Genomic DNA, 26,330 nt, shown 5'->3' on the forward strand with positions numbered 1-26,330 from the left:
TGCATAGCTTCCTTTTTTTGGGTTTGGTGTATGCAAATTTGTTGCTGATTATAAATGAAGTTTACAAATAAAATCCAAATTTATTCATAGATTTTACAGACACTCTCATCCTTCATTTTAAGATTAAAATAAAATTCTTTTCCCAATTGCAAATTATTAATCATAGTTGGGATCATCTGAAGGATCAGTGACATTACTTGCTTGTTGTTGCTCTGTTCTCAATATCTGCATTGTTAAGCAGTTATCCTAAAACATGGTTAAGGCCACATGTTCAATAAAACACAATTGGATGCTGCAATTGGATAAATTTAATCTTTTGGACAGACACATTAACATGGGCCTGATCATCGATAGTATTTTTGTGATTCGTGACCAATGAGTTGAGCAGATAATTTCCTGGTGGTATGAAATGATGTTAAAAGATTCAAGATTATTTAATGTAATTTCCAGAACAAGTGTAAAGGAGAATGAAATAATTGCTATTCAGTATCTGATGCAGCACAAAAAGAAAATAAAATAAGCTAAAGAACACAAATTATAATAAAAGTGCAATAAATATGAATACATAAGATAGCTTATATACAATGATTGTACATCCATAAAGTGACACTAAGCACAGGAGTGGCTAATGGGTGGAGGTGTTGATCAGCTTTACTGCTTGGGGAAAGTAACTCTTTTGAGCCTGGTGGTCCTGACGTGAATGCTATGTAGCCTCCTTGCTAATGGGAGTGGAACAAACAGTCCATGAGCTGGGTGGTTGGGATCATTCATGATGTTACTGACCCTTTTCCGACATCTTTTTGTATATGTGTCCTTGATGGTGGTTAGGCTAATGCTGGTGATGTGTTGGGCAGCTTTGACTGCCAATGGGACACAGCAGATTAATAATTTGGCCTGTTTGTGCTGTAGTGTTCTATTACCCCATCTTCCTGCATCTTTAATGGTGATAAGCGTTCCTCTTGTTCTCATTTACCACGCCATGGCCCTCCATATCCAACACATCGTTCTCCACACCTTCCACAATCTCCAAAGGGATCTTACAGCTAAATACATCTTTACTTCCCTGTCCCCACTCTCCACTTTAAACAGGGATCACTTCCTCCGTAAGTCCCCTGTCCATTCGTCCATCCTCACTAATGTCTATCCTTGCAAATGAGAGAAATGCTATCCCTGCCCATTCACCTCACCTCTGTTCAGGTCCCAAACGGATCTTCCAGTCAAGGCAACTCTTCACCCATGAGTCTGCTGAGGTCATCTTTTGTAACTGGTAGTCCTGATATGGCCTCCTCTACATTGGTGAGGCCTTGCATTAATTATTTTGAGTTCAAAGGAATGAACTTGCTTGCTGAGGGTGTCCTGAATCTGATCAACGAAACCTTGTAAGATGCTCTGGTTTTGAGGGATATAATTGACTAACATGAAGGCCAGCACAATCCCTGCTGAAAACTGCTGAGAAAACAGATACAGGTGGCCCCTGTTTTTCAAACGTTCGCTTTGCGACAGCTTGCAGTTAGAAAGACTTACATCAGTACCTGTTTTCGCTAACCAAAGAGGATTTTCGCTTTTACGAAAAGAAGATGCCCGCTTTATATGTATATTTACCCCGAGAAAGACTACCATGACCATGAAGCCTTGTGCGGGCAGTTGTGTGCGCATGTGTGTACGTGTGTAGGCGTGTACGTGCCGATTTTTTTTTCCCTCTCCAAATTGATTTTGGCTTCCTGATTCTGATAAGTGAAACTACACCATACATACAATATTTCTACTTTATATAGGCTGTGTATTTATCATATCATTCCTGCTTTTACTATATGTTCATGTTATTTTAGGTTTTATGTACTATTTGGTATGATTTGGTAGGTTATTTTTTAGGTCTGGGAATGCTCAAAAACTTTTCCCCATATAAATTAATGGTAATGGCTTCTTCACTTTATGATATTTCGGCTTACAAATGGTTTCATAGGTACGCTCTACCTTCGGATAGTGGGGGAAACCTGTACGTTCAAAAGCTAAAAAATCTATATAACCATTTAAAACTTAAATGTGAAATTGGAAGCACCTATAAAATTTTGAGGCTGTACCCTCAAGTTCTGGATACCCCCACCATAGGAAACATCCTCTGCACATCCACCTTATCTAGTCTTTTCAACATTCGGTAGGTTTCAATGAGATCTCCACGCATTCTTCTAATGCCAATGAGTACAGGCCCAAAGCTCCCAAACTCTCATCACATGTTAAACCCTTCATTCCCAGAATCATCTTCATGAACCTCCTCTGGACTCTCTCCAATGACAACACATCCTTTCTGGGATATGGGGCTCAAAACTGTTGACGGTATTCCAAGTGCGGCTTGTCTAGTGTCTTATAAAACCTCAGCATCATCTTCTTTTATATTTTGTTTCCCTTGAAATAAATGCCAACATTGCATTTGCCTTCTTTACCACAAACTCAACCTGTAAGTTAGCCTTCTGAGAGTCTTGCACGAGGACTCCCAAGTTCCTCTGTACCTCCTGAGGTTTGAATATTCTTCCCATTTGGGTAATAGTCTGCACTATTGTCCCTTTTACCAAATTGCATTATTGTACATTTCCCAACACTGTGTTCCATCTGCCACTTTTTTGCCCATTCTTCCAATTTGTCTTAAGCATTGCCACAAAGCCATCAATTCCATTATCTAAATCATTGACAACCAATGTGAAAAGTAGTCGTCCCAATACTGACCCCTGAGGAACACCACTAGTCACTGGTAGCCAACCAGAAAAAGGTCCCCTTTATTCCCACTTGCTGCCTCCTGCCTGTCAGCCATTCCTCTCTCCATGCCAGTATCTTTCCTGTAATGCCATGGGATTTTATCTTGTTAAACAGCCTCATGTGTGGCACCTTATCAAATACCTTTTTGAAAGTCCGAGTAAATGACAATCACTGCCTCTCCTTTGTCCACCCCTGCTGGTTACTCTGTAAAAGAACTCTAACAGATTGGTCAAGCAAGATTTCCCTTTACAGAAGCCATGCTGATTTTGACTTCCTTTGTCATTAGTTTCCAAGTATCCCGAAACCTTATCATTAATAATAGACTCCAGCACTTTCCCAACCACCGAGGTTAGAATAACTGGCCTAAAATTTCCTTTCTTTTGCCTTCCTCTATTCTTAAAGAGTGAAGTGACATTTGCAATTTTCCAGTCCTCCCAGACCTTGTTAGAATCAAGTAATTCTGAATTGAATTGAATTGAATTTCAGTTTATTGTCATTTAGAAACCACAAATACAATGCAGTTAAAAAATGAGACAACGTTCCTCCAGAATGATATCACAAAAGCACATGACAAAACAGACTACACCAGAAAATCCACATAATGTTTTGCAATCCCCAATCCAGAGTCCGGAGAGGCTGCTGCGTATTAATATCGCGCTACCATCTTAGCGCGTTCCCCGGAAAGGAGCTCCAAATCCACCAGACATGACTGCCCAGACACACCAAGTCAGGAGACCAACTCTACCACCCAACAAACCAAAAACTAAAGCTACAAGACCTACACAAAACCACATAGTTACATATAGTAATAGTTAACATATAGTTACAACAGTGCAGACAATACCATAGTTGATAAATAAAAACAGACCATGGGCACAGTAAAAAATAGTCCAAAGGTGTTAAAAGACTATAAGTTCGAAAGAAACCACCACACAGTTTCCACAAGTCCTCAGGGTCCTGATAGACTCGTCATCCCACGCAGACGGCAGAAGGGGATACCCCCGCTATGGACTTCCACGGCGCCGGACTCAGCCTCGCAGACGCAGCACACAGTGAAAGCGCCCCGACCGCAGCGGACTTCGAGTCCGTCGAGCCTCCGACCATCCCCTCTGGCACAGCCTCTCCGAGCACCATACTCTGCCGAGCACATTAAGACGCCCCCGCCAACGGCCACCAGCAACACGACCCCGAGGACTGGGGGCCTGTTCTTCTCAGCAGAGACCCGGACCTCACAACAGCAACAGCATCGAAGAAGGACTTCCTGGAGATTTCCAGATGTTCCTCCATGTTCCCGCATCCATTTTTCATCAGATTAGGATTGTGCACGGCACCCCGCTTAACAAATAACAGATATCAACTCTGGAGAGGCTGCTGCGAGCTGTGTCGCGCCGCCATCTTGGATTGCTGATTTCTGGAAAGATCATGACCAATGCATCTGTTATCTCTTTAGCAATCTCTCTCAGGAGTCTGGAATGTGGTCCATCAGATCCAGTTGACTTATCTACCTTAAGACCTTTGAGTTTGCCTTGCACTTTTTCCTTTGTAATAGCAATGGCATTCATTCCTGCTCCCTGACACTCACGGACTTCCGGTACACTGCTAGTGTCTTCCACAGTGAAGACTGATACAAAATACTCAGTAAGTTCATCTGCCATTTCTTTGTCCCCCATTACTACCTCACCAGCATCATTTTCCAGTGGTCCAATATCAACTCTCACTTCCCTTTTACTTTTTATATAACTGAAAAAAAAACTTCCAGCATCCTGCTTTATTTTCTTAGCTAGTTTTCCCTCATATTTCATGTTTTCCTTTATTATAACTTTTATAGTTGCTTTTTGTTGGATTTTAAAAGCTTCTCGATCATCCAACTTCCCACTCACTTTTGCTACCTTTTATGCCCTTTTCTTGGCTTTTATGCAGTCCTTGTCAACCATGGTTACCTACCCGTGCCATTTGAGAACAACTTCTTCTGTGGGTCATATCTATTCTGCACCTTGTGAACTATTCCCAGAAAATTAAGCCTTCTCTGCTGTGCCGTCATTCTGCCAGTATCTTCTTGTAATCCACCTGGGAAAGCTTCTCTCTCATGCCTCTGTAATTCCCTTCATTCCATCCGATACAGATAACATGTGACTTATGCTTCTCTCTCTCTCTCAAGCTCCAGTATGAATTCAGTCTTATTATGATCACTGTCTCCTAAGGGTTCCTTTATGTTAAGCTCTCTAATATGATCTGAATTATTACACAACACCTAGTCTAAGATGGCCTTTCCCCTAGTAGGCTTAAGCACAAACTGCTCTAAAAAGCCATCCTGTAGGCATTCCCTTTTATATTGAAGTCCCCCATTACCATTGTGACGTTACCCTTATTACATGCCTTTTCCAGCTTCCTTTGCAATCACAACCCCACGCTATTTAGAAGCCTACATATGATTCCCATGTTTTTTTTTAACCCTCGAGGATTCGGTAGCTAAAGTCTAGAACTTGCTTTCCCTCTTGGCTCTTTAAATAAGAATCTAATTTTTGGATTACCTTCCGCATTCGGAGACCACCACAGTTAGTATGGATTGAAAATAAAATTGCTTCCTTACTAACAATCATCATTGCCGTAGATGCAGTGTATATGGATTTCAACAAGGCATTTGATAAGGTACCCCATGCAAGGCGTATTGAGAAAGTAAGGAAGCATGGGATCCAAGGGGACATTGCTTTGTGGACCCAGAACTGGCTTGCCCACAGAAGGCAAAGAGTGGTTGTAGACGGGTCATATTCTGCATGGAGGTCGGTCACCAGTGGTGTGCCTCAGGGATGTGTTCTGGGACCCCTACTCTTCATGAATTTTATAAATGACCTGGATGAGGAAGTAGAGTGATGGGTTGGTAAATTTGCTGATGACACAAAGGTTGGGAGCATCAACTTAGGGCTGTCCACACTACAGCGGGACATTGCTGGGATGCAAAACTGGGCTGAGAGGTGGCAGATAGAGTTCAACCCACATAAGTGTGAGGTGTTTCAGTTTTGTAGGTCAAATATGATGGCAGAATATAGTATTAATGGTAAGACCCTTGACAGTGTGGAGGATCAGAGGGATCTTGGGGTCTGAGTCCATAGGACACTCAAAGCTGCTGCACAGGTTGACTGTGTGGTTAAGAGGGCATACGATGCATTGGCCTTCATCAGTCATAGGATTGAGTTTAAGAGCCGAGAGGTAATGTTGCAGCTATATAGGACCCTGGTTAGACCCCACTTGGAGTACTGTACTGAATTCTGGTCACCTCACTACAGGAAGGATGTGGAAGCCATAGAAAGGGTGCAGAGGAGATTTACAAGGATGTTGCCTGGATTGGGGAGCATGCCTTATGAGAATAGGTTGAGTGAACTCGGCCTTTTCTCCTTGGAGCAACGGAGGATGAGAGGTGACCTGATAGAGGTGTATAAGATAATGAGAGGCATTGATCGTGAGGATAGTCAGAGGCTTTTTCCCAGGGCTGAAATGGCTAGCATGAGAAGGCATAGTTTTAAGGTACTTGGAATTAGGTACAGAGGAGATGTCAGGGGTAAGTTTTTTATGCAGAGAGTGGTGAGTGTGTGGAATGGGCTGCCAGTGGCGGCGGTAGAGGCGGAAATGATAGGGTCTTTTAAGAGACTTCTGGATAGGTACATGGAGTTTAGAAAAATAGAAGGCTATGAGTAAGCCTAGGTAGTTTTAAGGTAGGGACATGTTGGGCATAGCTTTGTAGGCCGAAGGGCCTGTATTGTGCTGTAGGTTTTCTATGTTTCTAACAATCCAGACAAGCGCACCTGAAGGATTTGTGCTTCTGCTGTTCTACTCCCCCTATACCCACAACTTTGTGGCTAGGCACAACTCAAGAGCCATCTATAAACTAACTGATAATATAACAGTTGTTGGCAGAATCTCAGATGGTGATGAGAAGGTGTACAACAGTGAAATAGATTGAGTTATTGTTGCAACACCAACCTTGCATTAAATGTCAGTAAGACCAAGGAATTGATTGTGGACTGTGGAAAGAAGGTGTGGGGAGAACACACACGAGTCCTCATTCAGGGGTCAGCAATTTCAAGTTCATGAATATCAACATATCAGAGGATCTATCCTGGGCCAAATATATTTGTGCAGTTGCAAAGAAGGCACTCCAATGGCAATACTTAATTAGGAGTTTGAGGAGATTTGGCATATCACTAAGCGCTCTAGCAAATTTCTACAGATGTACAATGGAGAATTTTCTGACTGGCTGCATCACTGTCTATATTCTATGCCATCTATACAGAGGTGCTTAATGCACGTGATTGAATAAAGCTGCAGAGAGTTGTTGACCCAGCCAGTTCCATCAAGGACATCTTCAAAAGGCAATGCCTCAATATGGCAGTATCCATAATGAAGAACCCTCACCATCCAGGATAAGTCCTCTTTTCCTTACTACCATCAGGAAGGAGGTACTGGAGCCTGAACAGACGCACTCAAATTTTTAGGACAGCCTCTTTTATCCATTACCAGATTTCTGAATGGTCCATGAACACTGCCTCACTACTTTTTATCTCTTTTTATGCTGTTTAGAAATTCTGTTTATAACTTATGGTTAGATGTTATGTACTGCATTGTAATACATAATTTTCAAAACAACAGATTTCACAACAAATGTCAGTGATAATAAAGCTGATTCTGATTTTCCATTTTCTACTTAATGGAACTGGTTTTCCACTACTTACCCACAGGTAGAGAAGGCCAAGGCTTCACAACAGGAGGATTGGCAATACTGTAACTTGAGGATGTTTCTCAATCTTGGGAATTACTGTATCATCTGTCATCTTTTGGAACCACGATATTTATGCCAGGACCTAGAGAGACTAGATGAATAAAGCCGATCTAGAAATAGGAGTGGTGAGGCATAGTTTTTGAGTGATAGGATTAGAAGGAAGATGAGGAAAAAGGTTATCATCCACAGTGTGGTAAAGGCCTAGAACTCGATGGTCAATGAGGTAGAATGGCCAAAAATGCTTATCACATTGAAAAGCAATATAGCTGAGCATCCCTTTGAGCCCTGGAACTATATTAGTAGCCCTCTTCCAGGGACAAAAACACTGCCATTTGCTTTCTGTCACTGAGACAAAATCCTGTTTCTGATTTATTGAATTAATTGTGATCCAGTCGTGAGACTGCAAATCATGAGTTTTAGATCATCTATCTACACTTCTGAAATTTTTGCCCAATGACTTAACCAAAATGTTATTAACTACTTGGTCAGAGATGCTATCTTTTGGTTGGCTTTTTAAAACAAAACTATATTATAACAGTACAGGACCTTGGTGCACAGTGCTGTGCTAATCCGTTAACCTATTTTAGGATTAATCTATTACTTCCCTTCCACATAGACTTCCAGTTCTATCTTTTCATCCATGTGCTGAAACCCTTGCTGTCTGTTAAATAAATTAATCATTTCATCCTTGTACTTAACTAAGAGTCTGTTAAGTGTCCGCAATGTATCTTGCATGTCCCTGATGATAGATCAAAAGATGTTATTCTTTTTCAATGAAGTATTGCAGACCTCCCCTCAGCCAACATCTGAAAATAGATGAACTGCTTATTTATTTCATGGCTATTTTTGTGATCTTGTTGTGCACATTATTGGTTACCTAATTTTCTATAGTATATCAATCACTGGTTTGAAAAGTAGTTTTTTGAACTGTGAAGCCATTTAGGTTTTTATAGATTTTGTAGGTTTTTATTTTAGGTTCTTATAGACACATAAAGTTATGAAAGGGATAGGTGAGATAGAAGTCGGAAAGTTTTTTCCGCTGGTAGGTGAGACTAGAACTAGGGGCATAGCCTCAAGATTCGGGGGAATAGATTTAGGATGGAGATGAGCAGGAATTGTTTTTCCCAGAGGGTGATGAATCTGTGGAATTCTCTGCCCAATGGAGCAGTGGACGCTCAGTAAATATATTTAAGAGGAGGTTGGACAGATTTTTGCATCGTAGGGGAATTAAATGTTATGGGGAAAAGGCAGGCAGGTAGAGATGAGCTCATGGCCAGGTCAGCCATGATCTTATTGAATGGCAGGGCAGGCTCGGCGGGCCAGGTGGCCTACTCCTGCTCCTATTTCTTATGTTCCTATGGAGGTTGTCTTGAGAATGTGATGGATTTCTTTTTTACCTTCTGTTTTCTGCCTTTCCTTTTCCTCCCCATGTGTTTTTTTTTCATGTAGCCTGCCATTTTGTGAATGATTATTATTGCTAACCATGGTGGTAGGTGATGGAGGTTGTATGAGCACTTGGTGTATGTCACAAAACCTGGATGTGTGACCACTGACACCAGGCAGACAGAGAATCTCTGTAGATTATTGATAATGGCTGGGGTCACCCATCTTGTAAAGATACTGTCCAGAAGAAGGCAATAGCAAACCACTTCTGTAGGAATATTTGCCAAGAACAATTATGGTCATGGGACTTTGATTATTCTATGTGACACTTAATTTAACTATGAGCTAGAACTGGGCAAAAAAGGACTCTCAGAACCCTTTTTTCTTCTTTCCACCTACTCCCATTTCACATCGGGTGTTAATGAAATAAATATTCTTAATGTGTTCTTTTTCCTTGGAGCACAGGAGAATGAGGTGAAATTTGATAGAGGTATGCAAAATTATTAGGGGTATATGCAGGGTAAATGAAAGTAGGCTTTTGTCAATGTGTTGGGTGAGACTAGAACTGGAGGTTGTAGGTTAAGAGTAAAAGATGAAATATTTAAGGGAGACCCAAGCGGGGAACAAGTTCACTTAGAAGATAGCGTGAGTGCGGAATGAGCTAATGGTGGTTGGAGGCAAAATTGCAAATTTAAGAGAAGTTTGGATAAATAGCTGGAAGGGAGAACTATGGTCCAGCTGTAAGTTGATAGGAATAGGCAGAATGACAGTTTGGCATGTACTAGAGGTGCAGAAGGGTCTGTTTGTGTGCTGTGTTGCTCTTTGACTCTTTCTTCTTAAGAGAATGGTAAGGTGTTCAATTTCTGTGATAGAAAGTTGTCATTGTCCTGATTTTGTCATTGAACAGAATAACAAAATATATGTACTTAATGTTTAAAAGAAAGGCGATCCCCAAGATTCTGCAAAATATTAAAAAATAAGTTTTAGATTGTTCTGAGAAGCACAATCTTGCTTTCGAGATTTGGTTTCTCAGGCATGAAAAATTACAACATATCCTTTCCACTTATTGCAAGTGTTATATTCCACTTTATGACCTTCATAAAATTTACATTTGGAGGAGTGATTACAGCCTTTATTTTTTTGCTTATAAGGTTGTAAGCCTTACAAAATACAATCAGATTCTCAAAACTTGGGGTAAATCTTGATCAGTGAAACTCTAACTTGCCCATTATAAACTGATTTTTGCAGAAGGCATTTTTATGATGCCCTTTTAATGTAGATTGCCCATCAGTGTACTGCTTTTAATGTTTTTAACCAGATAACCGATTCTTCCTAAGTGGATTGGAAAGCAGCAATCCAGCTGAGTGATTTGGATGTCATGTAGATAAAGAGCAAAGCTTGAACTATTTATTTTTAGCGTTTGGACTCTGAAATTGGACAACAATCTCAAATCAAGAAAAGGCAGATGTACAATGTATTTTAGTTTCTTTCACCATTGTGTTAAATTGTTCTTGTACCATACAGTACATTACATAAACTTAATGTTTAATTATGTAGGAATTAAGAGTATAACGAATCTGTCATTTTACAAGACCGCAGTTGTATTTTTCTTATATTTCAGGACAGTTCCTAGTTTAGCATCCATTTAATTACTTAAAAGATGATGCAAGATGTTTATGGACAAACTATGAAATTGAAGGAAAACTTATTTTTTGTGCGTGTAAAACGTGTGTTATCTTATAAATAGTAACTTGCTTAACACTGGAAAGGTTTTTTAAGATGAGTGAACAGGTGAATATGTTGCTTGAATGAATTAACCTTGGTCTAAAGCATAAAGAAAACAAGAATTGAAATTTTATGAAGTAATAATTTTAGTAATCCCACATTAATACATGCTCTTTGAGATAACGTGAATTTTAATATGTAATACTTTTCATTTTTCTGCTTTATGGTCTTATAGTTTTATGCTCATATAGTAATTTGCAAAATGTTATTTTAGTATTAGATTTATAATCAGGTGAATAATCATTTATTAGTGTAAAATATTATATCAGTTGACATTTCAGAGACTTTAATATCTATTTTTGTTAATCCATTTATACAATTCATTTTTATCTAAATGTTTCCTAATACCATTATTTTATATGATTTAAGCATTAATTGTCTTTTTTTTCTTTCACTCCACTATTTATTTACCCTTTTGCCAGAATGCCCAGCAGATAGAATATGGGTGTATAGGGGAGGCAGTTGTCCACGTTCCTCATGACTGTTACCCCGACCCTATAAAAGCCTGGGAACTCTACAGACCTCAGATGTTATCTTGCACTCGGCCTTTTGAGGCTCCAGTAAGAATCATCAAACGTTCTCTCCCTCCATATTTGTGTGTCTCTGTCTTGGCATTTGGTATTAGGTGACTAAAACAATAGTTGTTAATTGTTACTGCTGACTGCTGGTATGCCTTCCATTTCATACTTTGATGCACAGTGGTATGTAGTGAGATGAAAATGTAAATCAAATTAATATGAAAGATTCTTGCAGCTTCTCATTGATTCATTTCTGATTTTTATTTCAAGAATAAGTAAAACATAGAGAATTTGGAAAATATTCCTATTAAATATTGGTATGTTCAAAAGGTATTTTGACATTCTGCAATAATTTTTAATCACTGTGATAAACATATTGAAATTATCAATATAAGACCATAAGACATAGGTGCAGAATTAGGTCATTTGACCCATCGAGTGAGTCTTCCCTCTCAACCTGATTCTTCTTGCTTTTCTCCATAAACTTTGACGCCCTGACTAATCAACAACCTAGTAAGACTAATATTGTTGAGTTCTCCCATTTGATCTTATTGTGAAAATTTTAATCAAGCAGGCAATTATTGTAGGTAATTGGATATGAGAAATCTGAGAAGTGGTGACTTTGATAACCACATTTTGTGGCCACTTCATTTAGTACCTCCTTTACATAAAATAGTAGCCACTGAGTGTATGTTCGTGATCTTCTACTGTAACCCATCCAATTAAAGATTTGACATGTACATTCAGAGATGCTCTTCTGCACACCTGTTGTAATGTGGTCATTTGAGTTACTGTCGCCTTCCTGTCAGCTTGAAGCAATCTGGCCATTCTCCTTTGCCCTCTCTCATTTAACAAAGTATTTTTGTCCAGAGACCTTTTGCTCACTGGATTTTTTTTTACACCAGTCTCTGTACACTCCACAGACTGTTGTATGTGAAAATCCCAGGAGATCCTGAGATTCTCAGATTCTCAAACCACCCTTTCTGGTACCAACAATCATTCAACAGTCAAAGTCACTGAGATCACAGTTCTTCTCCATTCTGTTTTTTTTTCCTGAACAACAACTGAACCTCTTGTCCATGTCAGTATACTTTTATGTATTGAATTGCTACCACGTGATTGGCTGATTAAGTATTTGCATTGATGAGCAGGTGTTCCTAATAAGGGCTTCATTGAATGTACATCTTGCATAATATTTTCTTCACAAAGAGGCCATTCAGTTCATTGAGCCTATGCTGGATCATCTACACCAGTGGCAATTTTTGTCAGCCAGGTAACCTCCCAGCATGCCTTTACAATGCAGAAAAGCTAGGGCAAATCCCATGTGTTTAGAGATTTTCTATGCAAACTCAACATGCACAGCAGTCAAGGTGATGACTGAGTCCTGGCATGCTGGAATTGTGCAGTAGTTATGCAGCCAGATGCACTGGGTTTCTTGATTTTGTTTTAAATTATTGGTTGATAGAATCGTGAATGCCTGTAAACTCCCTTTCCAGTATGTGAGTATTTAGAATTATGGCTATTTATTTATTTAGAGATACAGTGCAGAACAGGCCCTTCCAGCCCATTTAAGCCGTGATACCCAGTAACTCACCTATATTTAACCCTAGCCTAATCACAGGACAAATTAGAACAATCAGTTAACTAAATAACTGATACCTCTTTGGACTGTGGGAGTAAAGCAGAGCACCTTGAGGAAACCCACGCTGTCACAAGGAAAACTTACAAACTCCTCACAGACAGCTCTGAACTCCAACACCCAGAACTGTAATAGCTTCATGCTAGCTGCTACATTATGTTGTCTGAAGCTGTGCAGTGTGAGCACGGATATATATTTTCCTCCAAAACTTGTCATTAAACTCTTATTTCAAATCAAGTTTCCAAAATCATTGTGGAGAAACTGCTTTTTACAGTTATAGTGTCAAACAGCATAGAAACAGGCCCTTCATCCAGCACTGACTATCACAGCCTATTTATTACCGATCGGTTTACCAAGTGACTCAAGTATCTGTGTCGGTGCTTTGTAATTGTTGTGAGAGTACCTTTCTCCGCCATCTTCTTGACTATGTTCTCCAAATTGCAAGCAAAGTTCAAAGTAAGTTGATTATCAAAATACGTATATGTCACCCTATACTACCCCGAGACTCATTTTCTTACAGGCATTCAAACTAGAACAAAGAAATAGAATTAATGAAAAACTACAGAAAAAGACTGGCCAGCAACCAGTGTGCAAAAGAAGACAAACTTGGCAAATACAAAATATAACAAATAAATAAATAAATAAGACCTAGAACATCAGATGAAAAGTCTTTGAAAGTAAGTCTATTGGTTATCCATTGAATGAAAAAAGAATTTCCTTCAGATCGTTTCTAAATCTCTTACTCTTCTATGACTTGAATACTTTTGCCATAGGACATAAGACCATAAAAACATAAGAAATAGGAGCAGAAATAGGCCATCCGGCCCATCGAGCCTGCCCTGCCATTCAATAAGATCATGGCAATAGACAATAGACAGTAGGTGCAGGAGTAGGCCATTCGGCCCTTCTAGCCAGCACCGCCATTCACTGTGATCATGGCTGATCATACACAATCAGTACCCCGTTCCTGCCCTCTCCCCATATCCCTTGACCCCGCTATCTATAAGAGCTCTATCTAACTCTCTCTTGAATGCATCCAGAAACTTGGCCTCCACTGCCTTCTGGGGCAGAGCATTCCACATATCCACCACTCTCTGGGTGAAAAAGTTTTTCCGCATCTCTGTTCTAAATGGCCTACCCCTTATTCTTAAACTGTGGTCTCTAGTTCTGGACTCACCCATCAGCGGGAACGTGCTTCCTGCCTCCAGTGTGTCCAATCCCTTAATAATCTTATATGTTTCAATCATGGCTGATCTGTCCGTAAACTCAGCTCCATCTACCTGCCTTTTCCCCATAACCCTTAATTCCCTTACTATGTAAAAACCTATCTAACTGTTCCTTAAATATATTTAGTGAGGAAGCCTCAATTGCTTCCCTGGGCAGAGAATTCCACAGATTCACCACTCTCTGGGAAAAACAGTTTCTTCTCATCTCCATCCTAAATCTTCTTCCCTGAATCTTGAGGCAATGCCCCCTAGTTTTAGTCTCACCTACCAATGGAAACAACTTTCCTACTATCTTATCTATCCCTTTCAAAATTTTGTATGATTCTATAAGATCCCCTCTCATTCTTCTGAACTCCAGAGAGTATAGTCCCAGGTGACTCAATCTCTCCTCATAGTCCAACCCCCTCATCTCGGGAGTCAACCTGGTGAACCTCCTCTGCAATGCCTCCAAAGCCAGTATATTCTTCTTCAAGTATGGAGGTCAGAACTGCACACAGTACTCCAGATGTGGCTTTAGCAGAACCCTGTATAGTTGCAGCATGACCTCCCTGCTCTTGAATTCAATCCCTCTAGCAATGAAGGCCAACATTCTGTTTGCCTTCTTAAAAACCTGTTGTACCCACAAGCCAACTTTTTGCGATTCATGAACAAGCACTCTCAAGTCTCTCTGCACAACAACATGCTGCAATCTTTCACCACTTAAATAATAATCTGCTCTTCTATTATTCCTTCCAAAGTGGATGATCTCACATTTACCAATGTATTCCACATGCCAGACCTTGGCTTACTTAACCTATGATGTTCCTCTGCAGACTCTCCACATCCTCTGTACAATTTGCTTTTCCACTCAGTTTAGTGTCCTCAGCAAATTTTGCTACGCTACACTCAGTCCCTTCTTCCAAATCATCAATGTAAATGGTAAACAGCTGCAGGCCCAGCACTGACCCCTGCGGCACCCCACTCACCACTGACAGCCAACTGGAGAAACACCCATTTATACCATCTCTGCCTTCTAGTGGTTAACCAATCCACTATCCATACCAACACACTTCCTCTGACTCCATGCATCAGTATCTTATTTATAAGTCTCTCATGCAGCACCTTATCGAACGCCTTCTGGAAATCCAAGTATACGACATCCAGCTGTTCCCCTCTATCCACTGCACTCATTATGTCCTCAAAGAACTCCAGTAAGTTTGTCAAACAGGACCTGCCCTTTCTGAATCCATGCTGCATCTGTCTAATGGAGCTACTCCTTTCTAAATGTTTCGCTATTTCTTCCTTAATGACAGCTTCAAGCATTTTCCTGACTACAGATGTTAAGCTAACTGGCCTATAGTTGCCTGTCTTTTGCCTACATCCTTTTTAAAAAAGTGTCATGACATTTGCTGTCTTCCAATCTGCCGGGACCTGCCCAGAGTCTGGAGAATTTTGATAAATGATTACCAACACGTCTACTATAACCTCCACCAATTCCTTCAGCACCCTGGGATGCATCCCATCAGGACCAGGGGACTTATCTACCTTCAGACACTCTAGTTTGCTCATCACTATCTCTTTAGTGACAGTGATTTTATTGAGGTCCTCACCTCCTGTTTCATCTATAACATACTTCTTTGGCATATTAGACGTGTCCTCTACTGTGAAGAGAGGACAAAATAGTTGTTGAACTATTTTGAACACAAAATAGTTGTTCAATGTCTCAGTTATTTCCTTATCACCTATAATCAATTTCCCCTTCTTGTCTTCCAAAGGACCTACATTGACTTTAGCCACCCTCTTCTGCTTTATATATTTATAAAAACTTTTGCTATCTGTTTATATATTTTGTGCTAATTTACTATCATACTCTATCTTCCCTTTCCTTATTTCTTGTTTAGTTATTCTCTGTTGCTTTTTAAAGTTTTCCCAATCCTCCAGTCTCCCACTACTCCTTGCGACTTTGTACACATGAACTTATAATTTGATACTATCTTTTATTTCCTTAGTTATCCAAGGCTGGCTCTCCCTACACTTGCTGTCCTTACTTCTGACCGGAATATACTTTTGTTGAGCACTGTGAAAAATCTGTTTGAACATATTCCACTGTTCCTCAACTGTGCTACCAAATAGCCTGTGCTCCCAATCCACATTAGCCAACTCCTCCCTCATCCCGTTGTAGTCTCCCTTATTCAAGCATAATACGCTGGATTTAGATCTACCAATTTCATCCTCATCTGAATGCGAAATTCAATCATGCTATGATCACTCTTTCCAAGACAACGATTGCCTTACCGTCTTCCCTATCCATGCTTCTCATAAATTTGTATGCCTTTATTAAGTTTCCCCTCGCTGCTGCAAGGAAAATAAACCCAACCTACCCTGACTGAAGCAGTCCCTCCTTGGCAAAATTCTGATGAATTTTCTCTGTACTCCATCTAGTACAATCAATGTCCTTTCTATTATGCAGCAACCAGAACTGTACTCACAAATCCAGCTGTGGCCTAACCAAAGTATTATGACACTGTACCAAGACCTCCATACTTGCAAGCTTTGTGTTACCTTTGCCACCCTATCTGCCTGTTGAACTTGTACTCTAAGGTTCCTTTTTTCCTTATTTCTTCTTGGGTCCCTGCCGCCCATGGTATATTTTGCTCTTATTTGACCAGCTACTGCTTCTAAATGCATCATCTCACAGTTACCAGGATTAAGATCCATCTGCCATTTCTCTGCCGAATTTGCCAGCTAATAAATATAATGAGGTTTAAGACTACCCTTTCCACTATTAACAGCATTACTAATATCACGTGCTATCTGTCATCTTATCAGTAATGTTTCCTATGTTCACATCAGAATTCATAAACAAATTCCAAGTATCCTAGCACAGACTGCACAGTCTTCTAATTACAAGAGCAGCCTTCATGATCACTCTGTCTCCAATACCCAAACTAGGTTTGTATACAGTTTGCCAATTTGCCTTAGATCCCATAAGTTCTAAACTTTTAGACCAGCATTCTATTTGGGACCTTGTCAATGGCCTAAAAGAAATGTGTGTGAATCACATCATCTGAACTGCCCTTGTCAATAGATTTAATTACCTCTGCAAAAGAACTCAATTAAGATAGAACACGGTCTTCTGTTGTACACTCGGTGGCAGGTCAAGCTGGACCAGGACAATCTGCAGTCATGCCACTCAGGAACCTGGGCTATATTTTTTCTTCTGTGTGACTGTATATTTTTCTGAAATCTTAACTATCTGTGCTATTTGTTTTATATGGTATGTGCAGTGTGCTGTCTGCTGTTGGTGATGTGCTTTGCACCTTAGCCCCAGAGGAACACTGTTTCATTTGGCTATATTCATATATAGTTTAGTGATAATTAAACTTGAAGATTTCCAATTTCGAGGAGAGCTTCTTGATAACATATCAGGGCTGCCATGCAGAAGATATTTAGTCAGAAAGTTAATGAAACAATTAGTAAGAAAATTAAGTTAGTAAGTAACTCAAGACTAATCAATAAACTTCAAGACCTCAGCCTCAGTATTTCTTTGTGCAACTCTATATTCGATTTCCTCACATGCAAACCCCTGTCAGTTTGGACTGGTAACATCTCCTCCACAATCCAGTCAGCACAGGTGCACCACAAGGCAGTGTGCTTAGTCACCTGCTGTACTTGCTTTATACTAATGACTGTGGCCAAGTACAACTCCAGTGTTATACAGTTATACAGTGATGACATCACTGTAATGGGCCAAATCAAAGATGGTGATGAATCAGAATGTAGGAAGGAGATTGAAAATCTGTCGGAGTGCTGCCACAACAAAAACCTTTTATTCAATGTCAGCAAAATCAAAGAGGTGATTGTTAACTATAGAAGGAGGAAACCAGAGGTCCATGAGTCAGTCCTCATCAGAATCAGTAACTTCAAATACCTTGGTATTATTTCAGAGGATCTGTCCTGGATGCAGCACATAACTACTTCTACAGGTGCATTGGAGAATATACTGACTGGTTGTGCCTGATATGGGAACGTCAAGGCCTTTGAATGGAAAATCCTACAAAAAAATAGTGAATGTGGCCCAGTCCATCACAGATAAAACCCTTCCCTCTGTTGAGCACACCTGTAAGGAGTGCTGTTGCTGGAAAGCAGCATCCATAATCAAGGACACACCAGGTTCAGGAGCAGTTATTACCCCTCAATCATCAGACTTCTGAAGCGAGGGATAACTTTACTCACCCCAACACAACTGATTCCAGTCCATTGACTCACTGTTAAGGATGCCACAACTTGAGTTCTCAATATTTATTGCATATTTATTTATTACTTTAATTTTTTTTTGTATTTGTCATTTGTCTGTGTGCAGTTTTTGATTAATTGTATTTTTTTGCATCTACTGTGAATGCCCACAAGAAAATAAATCTCGGGGGTGTGTGTGTATATATGTGTGTGTATGTATGTATAGTAACATACAAGTACTTTGATAGAAATTTTACTTTGAAGTTGAAGGTTATACAAAAGTTGTCAGAGCACTCTTCATAAATTGGTTCCAATCTATAGAATGCACTCCTACAACTGTGGTGTATCCTTAAACTTTGCATTTAGCTCCCTTTATTTTATTGCTTCATCTTCCGTGATCAGTCAGTGCACAGGTACTTAAAAGATACTAAAAGACAAAGAAACATATAGTTAGTTCTGTTGAGTTAATAAACAGCTCACCTTGGAGTAGTGTTTTTTTTCTTTTCAAAGATATAACACTATTTTACCATTATGGAGCATGTGACTTGACAATTAATGTTTTTTTGATCATGCTTTTGAATGAATTCATTACTTTGTTGCTACACCCTATTGCTGGTGAAAATAACGTAGACATTGTAATGTGAAAGGAGGTGGATTGAATTTACCTCGTCTGTACTTACTTTTAGCAGCATTTTTACTTGGTCTATTTTTCTACTTTGTTCTGAACAAATTTCATTTGCTCCCTTCTGTAAATCATTAGTTTTAATTAAATGATTAAACAGTCATTTTCAAGAATTGGAGATTATTTAACACAGTAACCAAGGCTAAATTAAAACATTTTTCTAATGGCACTCCCTATATTCTTTACGATTCAAAGATAGTTCATGTCGGGTGTCTCTTATTCCAATTGATTTATCTTTAAATTGCACATTAGCTTGAAGTAATCAGAAATGAATCTACAGTGATGTCAACATACTAACCAAGTTCAGTTTTTAACTTCATACCACTGTTGTATCTTCGGACTGTTGGTGTGTTTTATTACTGGCATACAAGGCTGTACTAATCAGTTACTATCAAATCAGGGACCCTGATCGTTAAAATATTTTATCAAATGTTTGAATATCTTTCAATTTATAAAGCTTACTTAATTGTATTTATCACTATATAGAAATACTGCTGTGGATTGAATAAATTCTTGTTTGCTCATATTAAGTTTCTTAGTTGAAGCTGTTGCTCATGTGAATTAACCTTTTGTCCTTTAAGTATGAAACATGATTTATACGTTTTTCCAACTTGGACAGAAAATGTATCTAGGGATTTAGGTAATGCTGCTAAGCCACCTTCTTTAGTTGCTCTAAGAATAGCTTAAATGATTGTCATTACAGTAGTTTCACATTGATGTCGTAGGAAATCATAGAATTTTGATAAATTAGGTTATAGATTTTTAATAATGATGAAAGATGATAGATGCTACCCTTAATTTTGTTTGTGGTTGAGGTTCCAGAGTTCATGATTGTGTTTGGGTGAGCGAGATACACTCAGTGGCTACTTTATTGGGTACAGCTGTAGCCCATCCACTTCAAGGTCCGACATGTTGTGCATTCAGAGATGCTGTTCTGCACACCACTGTTGTAATCGTGGTTACTTGAGTTACTGTTGCCTTCCTGTCAGCTTGAACCAGTCTGGCCATTCTCCTTTGACCTCTCTCATTACAAGGTATTTACGCTCACAGAGCTGCAATTCACTGGATGTTTTTTTTTTGACATTTTGCGCCATTCTCTTGTGCTCTAAATACTGAAAATCACAGGTCAGCAGTTTCTGAGATATTCAAACCACCCTGTCTGGCACCAATATTCATTCCATGGTCAAAGTCACTTAGATCACATTTCTTCCCCATTCTGATGTTTGGTCTGAACAACAACAAAACCTCTTGACCATGTCTGAATGTTTTTATGCATTGAGCTGCTGCCACATGGTTGGCTGATTAGATATTTGTATTACTGAGCAGATGTAAAGGAGTACATAATAAAGTAGCGACTGAGTGTATATTGTTCCCTTCAGGTTTTGTCTCCCCCAGCTACAGTGTGTCTGTGACGGAGGAGTCTGATGTCGAGGCAAGGTGTTAATCATATGAACTCTGTCTTGAGTTTATTTTTAAATATTGCTACCTTCCCTTCCCTTCCCTAACCAGTTTAGTAGAGGCTATTAAATTATACTTCTAATTCAAGCTGTAGAAGTGGTGGGGAATCTTGATTTGTCCATACTGTATATTGAATGGATGAACAAGTTCACTACCTGGAGAATGATAATTCCTAAGACATTGATAGTGGCATTAGGCTATGGCGCTAATGGAAAATCAAGAGAGATGGCTAGGTTATACAGTTATTACCCAGCAATTATTTATTACCTTTGACATTACTCTAACTTCGGATGTTAGCTGTTTTCCTTTGTACATGTCACTTCACTGAGGAGCTGTGAGAAGAGCTACAAATTTAAGAATAATTACCTACACTTGAGACCTGGGCCAAGTTTTGTGTAGTATTTTCTTGCTTTGTTGTTCAGTCAATAGATTTGAATGAGTATTAGTTGTATGTCCTGCTGATTAGTACAGCCCTTTATGCCTGAATTTCCACAGTCACTTTTGGTTGTAGAAGCTGTTTTCCTCACTAATGATTTTGTGCTTCTGTGCTGTTTGGCGATGCATGAAACAAATGTATTTATATAAATACATGGAATCATATTTGTGTTTTAATAATTTCTGAATATGTGTATTCAATGTATAAACGCATGTATTTAGTGCACTAACACTTCTGGGCGGAAGTACAGACAGTTCAACAAATTTTAATAATTGGCATCAGCTAAGGAGACAAAAAAGTTAAGCAAAGTTTTTGTAAATACATTTTAAGTAATTCCAATAACCATATAAAGATTTGACATTTCATTTACAAAATTAGAATTCTTCCTTGAGATTACTCAGGAAGAAACCTGTGAAATGCTTAAATATAACGAGCTAGAAATGCTCTGTCTGTATTTTCTCCCTGCTTCTATTAATTATTACCATTTTTTCTAATAATATGATATTGATCTATAACAAAATTATAATAATTAATAGTAAGTCAAAAAGATATAATTAATTGATCAAGAAACAATTGCAGACTAAATGTCTGGTTTTGCAGTCAGAAACACCTGGTTTGATTGCTATGTTCCATGTAATAGAATATTAGTTGTGATTGCCAAGTTGAGATATGAGAGCAGATGATTGAGGAATGTAACAGCTGAGTTGAGCTTGGAAATGAAAGAGTGGCGAGAAGTTTTTCAGTGGAGGTGAACTCTGCCAGAGGGAAAACCAGATGTTCTTATGGAAGCATGGTAGTGTGGATGTTTGCTCTAACAAAAAATTGGAATCAAATATGACACCAAGGATTTAAGTAGACTTACCCAGTTTGCACCATTTGCCAAGAAGTGGGAGTATGTTGATGGTTTGAGAACTATTTTGAATGCAATAACTAATATTAGTTCAAAAATACTGTGCACAACTATTGTTATAGAATTCTGATTAATAATTGAAAAATGTCTATTTTTACATATTTTTCTTTATCCTTTGTGGTTTGTCTATGCCATTCCATTTCACTTGAATTGCTTACTTTGCTTGGAGAAAAGAAATGGAATTTTCTAGAAGATTTGAAATCTTGCATATTGTCAATGCTGAAGCAAAACAACGGCAAGGGAAATTTATGCCTCTGAATGTCAGTTTTTATAAAATTTATAAAAATGTATTTCTTCTGTGATTGAATGCCGGATTTATTTTTTAAGGAAGCCAATGATGGTGGCCAGCTTGCAGACAACCTTGTCAATATGTGACGAAGGATTTTGTAGATTCAGTTAACAGTGATGCTGACACTTTTTTATAAATATTCGGCATTGGGCAGAGGATGTTGGTTGCTATGGAACTAAGTCATGAGAACAAATAGAATTGTAAAAAAAATAATTCTCTGTGTGATGTTATCTTAGAAACTAATATTTCTTTTTTACAGCTGGATTGCTATTATATTTACGACATTCAGTTGTAATTACTTGAACTGTGATGCAAATCCTTCTTTTCAGCTTGAAGTGCCAAGTGGAGGAACCATTTTAGCCTCTCTGTGAGCTGCCCACTATCACGGAATCCAGTCTACAGGCAACTTGAACTATTTTATTTCATTTCATATTACGGAGAAGCTGAGGGCACTGGTTACAACATAGGTTATAGAATGTCGTCGATTTGTGCTGCAGCTCTACCTGTGCCTTTAGTCCAACCGTTCTTGGCATCTCCTGAACAATTTGGAAACTTTTATCCTGGTTCAACGTCAACAGTTCCTTTCCTTCCTACTCTATCTGGATGTTATTTGACCTGCTGAGTTCCTTCAGCAGATTGTTTTGTTGCTCCAGATTCCAGCGTCTGCTTTCTCTTCTCTCCAGATGGAAAATTGTCCAGAATATGGCCTGTCCACACAAAATAGGACTAAGCTTTAAGTACTTTAAAAATAATAATCAATTTTAAAAAAGTTGTTAATAAATTCAGCAGAAATGCCCCAAATAGAATCAGAATCAAGTTTAATATCACCAGCGTATGTCATGAAATTTATTAACTATGGCAGCAGTACAACGAAATTGATAAATATACAGGGAAAAAACTGAATTGCAATAAGTATATATATGTCTATTAAATAGTTAACTTAAAGTAAGTAGTGCAACAAAAACAGAAATAAACAAAGTTGTGAAAGTGTTCACAGGTTCAATGCACATTTATAAATCGGATGACAGAGGGAAAGAAGCTATTCCTGAATTACTAAGTGTGTGTTTTTAGAATACCTTTAAAAATTTTTTTAAACATTTGTACCTTGGTAACAACCAGGCTATCCGCAGCACTGCCTTCGGTGGATTGGTTTTATGCAAACGAAGCATTTCCTTGTATGTTTCGATGTACATGTGATAAATCTGAACCTGATGAAGCACCTTCCACCTTGGATCCTGTTTATCTTTCAGATTTTCAGCACCTACGGTTTCTCTGTTTTTCATTTATCTAGTTTAAGGTTGGAGGATTGTTTCTATTTATTGAGAGTCTGAGTCCTATCCTTCCATTTCTAGCCACTAAGTCTCCCCTCTCAGCTTGCTGCTTATTCCATCTCTGCATGTTTGATGTGTATCTGTATGTCCAGATGTCATTTGTCATGGTCAAAGCCTTTGTATATTGACAGATTTAACTAATTATTCAAGTTCAAGTTTATTGTCCGACTGTACGTATATACAACCAAATGAAACAATATTCCTCTGGACCACAGTGCACCCACAAAACATATATCACAGACAGCACATAAAAGAAAATAGTACAATAAATTAGTAAGATACAAGTAGTGCACAGTGCAGTAAGCAGTAAACAGTACAGTAAACAGCTTGCTGTCCTCAGTGGGACAGGGTGTTCATTAATCTCACAGTCTGAGGGAAGAAGCTGTTTACCCAATCTGGCAGTCCTTATCCTGATGTCCTGTACCTCCTTCCTGATCAAAGTGGGTCAAAGAGTTATGGGTTGGGTGGTAACTATCCTCAATAGTGGTTATTCAAGTAAAAAGATTATAGTTATGCAAGGCTTTCCCTGGATGTATTTGTGCAGATTAAGCTAATCTTCTACAACTGATATTGGTATAAAAGTATCACTACATAGCACTTTACTAGGGATTGGTAATGGTATCAGTAATTGAAATCCACCTTGCTACCTTGGGAACTGTGGATAAGGCCCCTCATTTTGATTTAATGCAGTTCATATTATAATTGTATATCTATACACCGTGGAAATGGGTCCTTCAGCCCAATTCATCTAAACTGACCAAGAGGCTGATCAAAGCTAGTCTGATATGCCCATCTTTGGCCCATATCCCCGTTAAATCCATGTTAAATTGTCTTGGCATATTAGTGTAGCGGCTGAAAGGAGTTTGACCCTTCTCCCTGTGACTGTGTGGGTTTCCTTCAGGTGCTCTGATTTCCTCCCTCATTCCAAAAACATGTGGGTTAGGATTAGTATGTTGTCGGCATGCTACATTTGCATTGTAAACATATCAACATTTGTGGGCTGCCCAAGCATAATTGTTAGACTGTGTTTGTTGTCCCCATGGAGTTTGCGCCCCAGCTGTAACATGATATGCTGCAGCAAGCCAGGCCAGTACGATATGGAGAGCAAAGCTGTTGCCCATGCAGCAGATGCCCCCTCTCCACTCAGCTGATGAATCTACAAGAACAGCAGAGACCAACACAGTTTGGTACCAGCAGCATTGCAGGTGTTATCAGTCAGCCTTGAACTCAACGTAGCCTTGGAGACTCCAGCTCCGGATTTTTTCCTCTGGGTTCACTCCTGAAACCTTCCCTATGAGTGGGTATAACCATTAAGCTGTGGAAGTTTGAGATAAGAGTTTTCCTTTTCCTAGATGAGCTGCCAACCACAGCTGACAAGCCCTATCTGCCCAAAGTGAATAAGTCTAAGGTGCCAGTAAACCCCCCCCCCCCCCCCCACCCCTTCTTCTGTCAGTAAAAATGGTTCGGCTGTGTTTAGTAGCTAGCCACACATGTAGGCCAGGAGCTGGACTTGGCTGTCAGAAGCTAATTGAGATATTAGCCATTGGGAGCATTTAATGAGTAGAGGGAGCTTATCCCCACTACCATCCCTGGCTATAGCAGCCTTAAGGAACTGTTTAGATGTATGTGTGACGAATAAAGCTAATCTTTATCTTTGAGCTTTTATGGTTTTGAATATCCTGGCATCCTTGCCATTGCAACATCTGCTTGAGATAAATCAGGGCATGAGTGATGAGTAGACTAGAGACACAAGCTGCTCTTAAGTTTCATGCCGTCAAAAAACCTTTCCCACTCTTTGTAAATGTTTCTGATGATTAGTGCCATTTAGAAACAATTTAAAAACTTGTCTTTTTATTAGCAAGGATCAACGATCAAGTGAATAGGGCTGAGCCAGAAAAGAACTACATCCATCCCTTGATTCTGTATACTGGATTGCTTACTACCATTGTTTGTCAGTCTTCCTGTTTATGTTTAGTTTTCCATTGGCAGTCTTTGTTTATGTATAGTTTTTCATAAATTATATTGCATTTTTTTATTTTCCTGTAAATACCTGCAAGCAAATGAATCTCTTTTACTTTGAAATCTGATGTGGTATTTTGACATTGTCAATTTCATCCCCCACACCCCACTCCACAGTAATTTACTCCAGAAGATTGCTCCAGATTCTAGTGTCTGCAGTTTCGTGTGTCCAAGCTCATAGTCAACTTGGATTCTTTCCATTATCTCTGAAATATTTCTGCTCTTGTGTGTTTTTAATTCTGAGTTCCTGCATGTATTCCTTTGTAACAGGCAGGTACCTGTGGTCTTGGAGAGGAAGAGCAGGAATCAGAGGACACTGTTTCTTCCAATGAAACTCAGGAAATGCACTTTTTTATAACCATATTCAAGTAGAATTGATCACAGTGTGGTTTTTTTTTGCAGCTTCAGAAGTGCATATTTAAAATATCAGAGCAGCACTCACAACTTGGAAGGTGATAGGTGAAACCCGGTGAGGGCAAAGATTGGGTGGGGGGAGATGAAGTTTGGAGTTCAATTCCAACATCCTCTGTAAAAGAGTTTGTACATTTTTCCCATGTGCATGTGAATTTTGTCCAGGTGGTCTGGTTTCCTCCTCCAATTGAGAGATGTGCCAGTTAGTAAGTTAATTGGTCATTTTAAATTGTCCTGTGGTTAGGGTGACGTTAAATCAGTGGGTTCCTGGCGGTGAGGCTCAGTGCCTATTCTGCGTTGTACCTCAGAAATAAAATAAAAATAACATGAGAAGTTGGAAGGTAATAAGTGGTAAAGGGCTGAAGAAGAAGGAATCTGATTGGAGAGAAGAGTGGACTGTGCTTGTACTCTTTCCCCTCCCCCCACTTCTTATTCTGGCATCTTCCCTCTTCCTTTCCAGTCCTGATGAAGTTTCTCGATGTGAAAAACTGACTGCTTATTCC

At 39.2% G+C, this 26,330-nt stretch overlaps 1 protein-coding gene across 5 annotated transcripts in view; it reads left to right on the plus strand.

Annotated features, from left to right (window-relative positions):
- The window catches only part of wdr7 (WD repeat domain 7), a 573,837-nt gene that overhangs the window by 70,212 nt on the left and 477,295 nt on the right, over positions 1-26,330 (plus strand). For 3 of the 5 annotated variants that reach the window (XM_073064130.1, XM_073064129.1, XM_073064131.1), the window contains one exon: positions 11,116-11,253. The exons of the other annotated variants lie outside the window; for them this stretch is intronic. In XM_073064130.1, the coding sequence (XP_072920231.1) occupies positions 11,116-11,253 (138 nt within the window). The remainder of the gene's footprint in view (positions 1-11,115; positions 11,254-26,330) is intronic. 5 annotated transcript variants of the gene reach the window in all.

Source organism: Hemitrygon akajei, chromosome 13, assembly GCF_048418815.1.
Source record: "Hemitrygon akajei chromosome 13, sHemAka1.3, whole genome shotgun sequence".
Classification (NCBI taxonomy): Eukaryota; Metazoa; Chordata; class Chondrichthyes; order Myliobatiformes; family Dasyatidae; genus Hemitrygon; species Hemitrygon akajei.